The 9275-nt window shown below is 29.2% G+C and overlaps 2 protein-coding genes across 2 annotated transcripts; one reads left to right on the top strand and one right to left on the bottom strand.

Moving 5' to 3' along the window:
* Positions 1 to 66: 66 nt before the first annotated feature.
* LOC124538326 (40S ribosomal protein S29) lies at positions 67 to 1501 on the bottom strand. The gene is made up of 3 exons (XM_047115355.1): positions 1337 to 1501; positions 1146 to 1245; positions 67 to 115 (listed from the first exon to the last, which is right to left on the bottom strand). Exons 1-3 carry the CDS (start codon positions 1396 to 1398, stop codon positions 107 to 109), a joined length of 171 nt encoding a protein of 56 aa, XP_046971311.1. The 5' UTR covers positions 1399 to 1501; the 3' UTR covers positions 67 to 106.
* Positions 1502 to 1958: 457 nt separating this feature from the next.
* On the top strand, positions 1959 to 8418 carry LOC124538321 (adipocyte plasma membrane-associated protein). Its single transcript, XM_047115350.1, has 6 exons — positions 1959 to 2218; positions 2295 to 2503; positions 2588 to 2876; positions 3114 to 3307; positions 6126 to 6343; positions 6490 to 8418. The coding sequence occupies exons 1-6, from the start codon at positions 2097 to 2099 to the stop codon at positions 7432 to 7434; spliced, it is 1977 nt and encodes a 658-aa protein (XP_046971306.1). The 5' UTR covers positions 1959 to 2096; the 3' UTR covers positions 7435 to 8418.
* Positions 8419 to 9275: the final 857 nt, after the last annotated feature.

The raw sequence follows: 9275 nt of genomic DNA, 5'->3' as shown, positions 1-9275 counted from the left end.
TAGCATGTATAATGTTAATGCAGTTACTAAAAATAAGAAAAAGGTATGTCAACTAAAACAACTTCATTGGGTTTAAATTTTTATTAACCTAATACTCCAACAGATTCTAGTCAAGCTGAAACAAAAAAAAAACACAAATTAATAACAAATATACAACATAAACATAGTGAAATGTTTAAGTGATTATTTCAAATTAATTGTAAATACCACTATAAGTATATTGTTAAATGTTTATATTTCATTACTGTTCTATTATATTTAACAGCACAAATGAAGAGTAGTGTCTATGCTGAATATCTGTCATAATAATTATACATATATTGAACATGCCTGACACATCACTGGGCAAAAATAAGAAAGATAAACAGAATTCTTGAAATTACTCTAAGGAAGATCCCCAATCACTTGAGTCTCATACAAATATGTATGTATAACAGTTTTCTTGTGTTATTATATATATCTTTTTTTAGAATACAAATAGATATGTAATAAAATCAATTAAGCAAAACTTGTAAAATAATTAGCGATAACAAGACAGTTTTGAGTGGTAAGTATAAGATTTCATTTACTTGAATATTACATATATAGACAACACTTGTATTCTTTTAAAAGTTAATTGATTTGAATTTATTGAATATAAAATAATAAAGTTGTCACAAAATAATATTTATAAGAAATGATAGTAACTGCAGCCTATATGTACATAATTTTTAATGAATTTTTATCTGTGGTTATGTATTCTGTGTAAAATTTATATATATAATTTTAACAAATCTTGTAACTGTTAATTTGTGTACAAATGAATACATTACTTTTGTTTAATCAGAAGAAATAAATAACATGATAATTATAAATTATACAAATTATTTTAAAATACGCATAAATAAAAAGACTTATCAGATTAATCAAAATATCTCTCAAGATTGTCTGAGAGAAATGTAAGTGCTTACATTTCGAGGTTATATCTTCAACATAACTTGCTATTCTTATAAAAGAGCTTATTCAATAAATGTTTATTGTATGTGTTAATATCGTAACATAACTTTACAAGGTTTTTAAATTAACACCAAGCACTTTATACATAGTCAGATTTAACACCATACTTTCTTTTAATGTATTGAAATACTACAAACTAAAAAACTTACTTTCTTAAATCCAATGTCGTGTGCGTACTCTCTGAAGCACTGTCTGCAAATATTTAGACCATATTTGCGAATAAGTCCGTGTCTGTTGGAGCAGGCGCGGCTGAAAAGTTATAATGTTTAAAACACGTGTTCTAACCAAAGTAATTCATTCTGTCATGTAGTATACATTAAAGTTTAAAACATATACGTACCATGAACGAGATCCCTGTCCGTATCTACGGGGGTGGGAATACCAAATGTTAGCGTGACCCATCTTAAATGATAGTTTTCACCAGAAAACGTAAGAAATACGTCCAAAATGGCGGGTGAAGCGACTGAAAAGAAGGAGTAATATTTTATTGAACTGTCAAATGTTATACGTCAACTATTTGCACAGAGTATAATAATCATATTATGCAATATACAAGGAGTTTCCTGTAAAACTATTTTCCGATATAAATCATTAAACAATATAAGTAAATGAAAGTAGTAGTAAATAATTATTTAAATTATAAAAAGTTATAAAGCCGAATGACGTTGATGTTAGTAGTGGTAGCATATAATGTCAATGGTATTGTTGCTGGCGTACAAACAAAATAAAGTTTTTATTCGCATTATAAAAGATCATTTTATGCCAGCGGTCGTTCACACATTGAGTTTAGTTATTATTTAGTTCATAGTTAAAATTTATCATCGATTTTCATTCATCGTTTTCCTACCAATAAAATAAAAAATAAAACAATCAATAGCAAAACTTCCTGGGTCTCTGGATATCATAATAATAAAAAACAAATGCTTAGTTATCATTTGTCATTGTCAAGTTAAGTTAATTTACTCTATGATATTGAAATGAATCAAAGTGATAGTATTAAGTGATTTATTTTCTCTGTAGTCAGAGCCGTGAGCTGACTTAAAGCTCTTTTTTTTGTCAAGTTCAATTTAAGTAACTTTGAACTTGGTCCAAACATCATTATGGGGCTTCTTGTTGGAATTTTAAAAAGGATATTTAAATTAATAGTATATTTAGCTATTTTTGTAGCGATAGTTCTTCTTATTCCTAATCTTCCGCCCTATACAAAGTTTACAAGAATCGAGTAAGTTTTGAACTTCAAATAACCTATGATAATACCGTTATGTGAAAGTCATTACTAATATTTAACTGATTTTTAGCATCGAGCCAACTCAACAATTAGTCGGAGTTTTGGCGCCTAATACTGTTTTAAATAATGCAGAACAATTATTTAAGGATAAATTATTGGGACCAGAAGCTTTCCAAATATATAATGGTGAGGTGTACACAACGCTTGCGACCGGCGAAATCGTTAAATTATCGTCAGGTGGCCATGTTACCTTCGTCACCAAAATTGGGGAACCTTGCAGTAAGTAATAATATGTTTGTTATTGTGTCCTTACTTTACCTGTATTCAATTTCCTTATTAATATGATATAATTAATTTCAATAGCTGGTCTCGTCCAGGAGCACATATGTGGACGTCCCTTAGGATTTGTGATTGATGAAAAAAATAAATTAATGTATGTAGCTGATGCTTATCATGGCATATGGAAGGTGAATTTAGTAACAGACAAAAAACAACTATTGATATCACCCAGAGTGCCTATAAATGGAAGAACACCAAAATTATTCAATTCAATAGCACTGGGTCAAAATGGAGACTTTTACTGGACTGATTCTACTAGTGATTACCCATTAAAGGATGGAGTATTTGCTCTATTCTCTGATCCCAGCGGAAGGTAAGAAATAACAAATGAAGATTTATAAATAATCAGCACTAAATAAATATGAAATGCAATATTGTTGTAAATCTTGAATTCTGGATTTCCTTAAGGCGATTATTTAAATAATAACTAAATAGTCTTTTCATTTAGCAACTAAAAATATTATTCAGTTTATGTAAAACTAATTTTTTTATACTCATAACTTGTTACTCAAACTATGATTTTTTACTAAATAATAAACAATGAATACAGGTTGTTCCACTACAATTCTGCAAAAAATGAGAGCAAAGTTCTGCTTGATGACCTATGGTTTGCCAATGGTGTTGTTACTTCCCCGGATAACCAATTTGTGCTGGTTGCGGAAACAAACAGATATAGGCTTATGAAATACTATTTAAATGGTCCAAAGAAAGGCAAATCTGAAGTATTTGTTGCAGGATTGCCAGGTAAGACTGAGCTAAGTAACTCCAAGTGTTCATTTAAACTTTTAATATTCTATAGATAATAATCTTTTTATGACTTCAACAATGCTAATGTGTTGGAATGTAACTTATTTGATAAGTAATCTTTCTTTGTTAACATATCATTGGATATAACACATTTCTAATTTAATGTAACATTTGTGTATGTTTTGAATAATCTGATAAGTATTTGAACAAAATAATGACCAAAATAACAGTTCAGTTTTATTGCTAAGGTGTGATAATATTTTTTAAATAGAAAAAAATTTTTAATCCTTATAATGTTCATAGGAAATCTTTTAACAGTGTAATTGCCAGGTCATTTCACGTAAATGGTTAGGAATTCCATTTATAACAATTTTTTTTTTTGAAGTCCTGGATATAACAACAACAATAAATATCCTAAATTACAAAATACCATTTTTAATTATCATATTTTTAATAAAGAATTTAAAAATTAATCCACTAATAATCGGAGTGCATATTGCAAGGTCGGTCGAATAACTTCTTAATCATGTATACTTGTACAAAACCAACACAAATCATGAAAGTTATCTGGAAAGCTGACCACATATCCACAATAAATGTATCTTCTACAGCAATGTAGCTGTCTCGAGACTTGCTGGCACTATACATATCTAACATATGGCGGGCGCGTACGACGTAATTCAATGTGCGCATTAAAGAATCGGCAATATCTGTTACTCTAATTGTATATTTTTCACCATTATGATCTTCACCTACCCATTCCAATATTTCTTCCTCTATATGTTCTTGTCCTTCCGAGTCAACTACAGTGACTTCAGTTTCATTCTCTGACTTTTTATCTTCTATAACGACATATACGAACACAAGTTTCGAGTTCATCACGCTATATGTATTATCTAAGCAGAATACGTAATCACCATCATATTCCAAGTCCATTATGATAGAGTTCTGTGAGTGTTTGTAATCAGATATCAGTTTTATTCCTCTTGGATCTATTACATCCACGGATATGTCCAAGTCGCCATGTTGTCCGTCGAGTACCTGATAGTACAACTCCATCATTTGACCAGCTTTGCCTCTTTCGAAAAAACATGTCTTAGTACCGGCTTCTACTCTAAAGTTCATGTCGGTTTCGTAGATTTCATTTGTAGTCACTAAATTGCTTAATATTATTATAATGAAAAAAATTGTTAAATTATACATTTTAACTGTTCTATTGGTATATTAGGCAGACTAAAGTCTGTATTTTCTGAATCATGTACAATTATATTGAGTTTGGGTAATTGTTTACACAGGTGTTTCTCATGTAAATGTATTTTATTGCACCTGTTAAATAATAATAATTTACATTGTGTTCCTTACAAGTAATAAGGCAATGTTTAAGATAATAATGTTAATAATGTTAAATATAAAAATAATGATTTTTCATAATTATAAAACAAGACTGCTTTCTCTCAAAGATGTAGCAGTTTAATTTAAAATTTAATTCAAGTCATATTTTCAATCGACTTCAAAAAGGAGGTTATCAATTTGTCTGTATTTTTTTGTTTTATTTAAAGTTTCATTACCTTGCCACCTCCACTGACAGAAAGTGACGATACGCAAACTCTCTTTATTGACCGATTTGACATAAAAAAAATTCCATTGATGATGTTGATGAAATTTTCATAACATTTCTTCTAAATTTTTATTTACTTGCGGCTCCTGTTTTATCAATAATATCATTTGAAGAAAAAGGAGCCTCAAGAAGCGCAAGCGCAATCAGCGTCTCGACTATCTATACTGAAAACTGTATTTAATGTTATTTACTCATGTCCTGCTTAATATGAGGCTGCAAGAATAGAATGATTACATTTAACTCAGAACTTATACTATATTTAAATTAGCCATTTTATTATTCAATAGTAGAATAAGTACCACTATTCAACTCCTATGCCATTATATTTATCTAATATTGGTTTTGAAGTATCTATACTTAAATATAAATAAACTTAAATATTTTTTAAATATATTTATAATTTGTTGTGTGTCCATTATACAAATTGTTAATATGAATGTAGTGACCAACAACTAATGAATTCTTGATGAAGTTTACAACAATAATTAATTATTTTTAACACTATCTATCTATCATGCCTTATTTTTATCAATATTATTATATAAAAAACAGTAGCACTCAATTCATGTTGGTGGGCAAATGTATCAAGTACCTACTCATCGTAACATTACAGTCAACTTTACATAATAAGTTACAGCAATGCTTTGTTTGTTTGGGTCAAGGTACGTAACCCTAAATGAATTACATTAACGGTGCAAATACAGAAATAAAGTAAATTATTTTAATATCATTGTTTTTGGTAGATAACTTTGCTCTTTTAAATTTGTTGTTCATTACAAGTTTTGTTAAAATCCTGATAATTACTCTAATATGCTCAATTATGTAATAATTAAAAAAAGTAGTCCATCCTGACTTTGTACTGTTCGGTTAGGTATTGTATTGTTCAGTTAGGGTTTACCCCTGGGCCACTCTACAAGGGAATAAAATAAATTTCTAAAACAGACATCTCAATTCCAACTAGAAAACAAATTTAATTTAACACATTTATTTTAGTATACATATTTAAAGTAAAATACAATAATTCTTATATTATATTTATACTCTAACTAAGAAGTTATAATTTAACTATTTAACAGAATTATATAACTATTTTGGTTAGCTAATTTAAGGTTTGTCTCTCCTAAAAATGATATTACAGTAAAAGGTACAAATCATATAATCTCTATGAAAACTTATTAATAGAATTAAATTTCGCAGGTTTTCCTGATAACATACGCACCCTCCCAGATGGTTCAGGGATATTGATATCGCTGTACAACACATTAGACGACGAAAATCCTATGATTATCAAAACATTGGCCTCAACACCTCTTGCAAGAAAATTCTTAGCCAGACTTGCCCACCTTATTGAACTTCCCATCCAGTTTCTCAGTGACCAATTCCATCATCACATCTTTGAAGAAATTGTGTATAAAGTAAGAATTCACATCATTAACATGCATAGTTGTTTTTAACTTAATGTAGTTTTTAACCTTCAATATTATGTTTCAAACTTTGGGTATATAACTCTTAAATTTATTTAATTATTTTTCTTGTATAATTATATAAATTAATATTACAGATTGGAAACTTCGCTACTGCATCATTTCTGACCCCATCAATGTCAGGGCTTATTCAAGCAGATTGGAATGGTAATATTGTAGCTTCATACTACAATTTGGATGGAAGCATACCCCACATTAGTGATGCTATTGTATTTAATGATAAAATATATACTGGTTGTCCTCATACACAAAACTATGTCGGTGCCGTACCAGCTCCACCGCTTTTAAAAAAAGCTTTCTCTACTAACAATCCACCAGTCAAAGAACAACCGAAACTTAAAGTTGAAGAAATACCTAAAGAACCTAAACAACAACAAAAACCTGCTCCAAAGCAAATGGAACCAAAGGTTGTTTCTAAAGAATCTGAAGTAAAACCAAAAGTAGTCCCAAAGGAAGCTGAAGTCAAGCCTAAAGTTGTCACAAAAGAAGCCGAAATTAAACCAAAAGTAGCCGCGAAAGAAGCCGAAGTAAAGCCTAAAGTTGTTAAAAAAGAAGCTGAAGTCAAGCCTAAAGTGGTCTCTAACGAAGCTAATAAGAAACCCGTTGTCGCTACCAAGGAACCCCAAGTTAAAGAACCTACGAAAGACCCTAAACCTACACCCAAAGCACCTGAAGTTAAAGCTAAAGTTGTCTCCAAAGAACAAGATACTAAACCAAAAGAAACCGATAAGAAGGCCAGTGCAACTAAAGTTAAACCAGATTCTAAAGACACTGAAACCAAAGCTAAACCGGCTAAAGACGCGGATCTGAAATCTAAAAGCGAAAGTAAAGAATCAGGGCAAACAAAAACTGTAAAAAAGCAAAATACAGAAGAAAAATCAGCTGAGAGTGTTCCAAAGACTCCAACTAAGCCAATACCAGTTGAAGAAAAGATACCATCAGACACTGCCAAACCAAGCAAGGAGACTTTAAAGGTAATAAAGAAAAGTGGACCTCAAGAGATCCCTCACCCTAAGGTGTAAGAATAGGTTGTGTATATAAAGACTTTATATAGAAGTCTCTATTTCAAATAGGGAATATGCAAATGGTTTTATTTTTAATGAGAATCCCTATCGGATTCTGCTCTAATGATGAGGTCCATTGTTTTCAAAAAAATATTGTTGTTTAACAAGTTATATAGAAATGACTACATTTGAGTGACTCACACTCACTATACACAGGTTGTATAAACTAAACGTTTTTATTATTTTATTTATTACATGTTACTTGAGATGGAGACAAAATTAAATAATTTTAAAAGAAGAAGCACAATAATAATAAAAAAAAATTATTTAGAACTAGTATTGTAGGCTAGATTTTCCAATAGTGAATTGTTAATGTTTAGTTTTGGAATAAATCCATAAGTACCCATTTATCATAAGTGAACATTCTAAATTGAATGCCACATTCATTTATGAACTAAGATGCATATTTCCTATTAATTTTTAAAAGAACAAGTGGTTATTGGTTAGTTTTTTGTCGAAAAATAATAGGATTGGGACTAGTTTAGTTAAATATTTATTCAAAAACTCATAATTTTCCATTCCCTAAAGCATTCCTTATTTTATAGTCTTTTTTTATTTTGTTAAATTTTTATATGTCAATAATTTTGACAATATTTTTTATAAGTGTGTATTAATTAAGATCTCAAATTCGTAATGTTGATCTAAAGATAATATTTAATTAACTTATCACATTTTTATAAGCATTTTATGAAAAATCACAGTTTTTATTTTTCCTTTTAAAAAGATATTGCCTAAGGTATAGGTATGCGTTACCACTCAATTAGTGCAATTGTAAATTAAAAAATCTCAATATTAAATCTTTATTTTTCTATTTATATACCAGAATCTATTTAAAAAAATATATTTATGCAAAAGAATATAGTTTGAAAATTTGTTATTCCTAATTACCAATTTCTGTAAGTATGACAAGCAATATTGTTTTCAATAAACCATTTTATTGTATTTTTCTTTATTTGTTATGCTCTACCTAAAGATTTCCTAGAAGAGATCGCTTCTTTACGATCTGCAGCGTTACCCCAAAGAATTATGCCATATGATGTAACACTGAAAATAACCAAAATAACAGTATCAATAAACATAACATACTCCGGCGTCAGGTAGGTGGACTACAAGTGCAGTTGTACCTACCCCATATGGAGGGTAATATTATATAGCCTACCTAAACCAAAACTGGTCCTGTGAGCTTAAAAAACACTTTTATATAACATAAAGAGCAACTGCCGTTATTAACACGTTATTAAAACAAAAAAAAAATTCATGGGCTCGAAAAAGATCGAAATGGAAGGTATTATTTTTATCTCGAAAGATCTGCATTTATTCTTAAAACTTGTTAAAGTTTTGTACTTATAGGATAATAAAATACGTTTATATGTTATTAAATTATATTTCTTAAACAAACGATATTAAAGTACCAGAAATTATAATAACAGCTAATGTTATGTATATATTGGAATGTAGAACTTGATACAATAAAGTTAAAACTGTACTCTATAAAAAGAAAAATTGGTAAACTGGCAAGATGTGTGAGTGACAAGGATTCTTTAACTGTCTAAGTTGGCAACAAAGATTACATTTTTTGTAATTATTGTAGTTTGCGAACACAGAAATTGCCATTTAATGGTACGCACCATTACAACTAATTGATAGAGTACCCATATTTATAGCATATCCTTTATTTTCCTTAATTGTACTTTATCATTAACTGTGGTTTATTGTATTTGATATAATATACATATATATCAAAGTATATTAACTTTAGTTTTTGCAGTAATTATTATAAATCACACCACAGTCATACA

The sequence above is a fragment of the Vanessa cardui genome, chromosome 20, assembly GCF_905220365.1.
Source record: "Vanessa cardui chromosome 20, ilVanCard2.1, whole genome shotgun sequence".
Lineage (NCBI taxonomy): Eukaryota > Metazoa > Arthropoda > Insecta > Lepidoptera > Nymphalidae > Vanessa > Vanessa cardui.
Note: the sequence above shows the minus strand (reverse complement) of the source record. Positions and strands in the feature narration are given on the sequence as shown.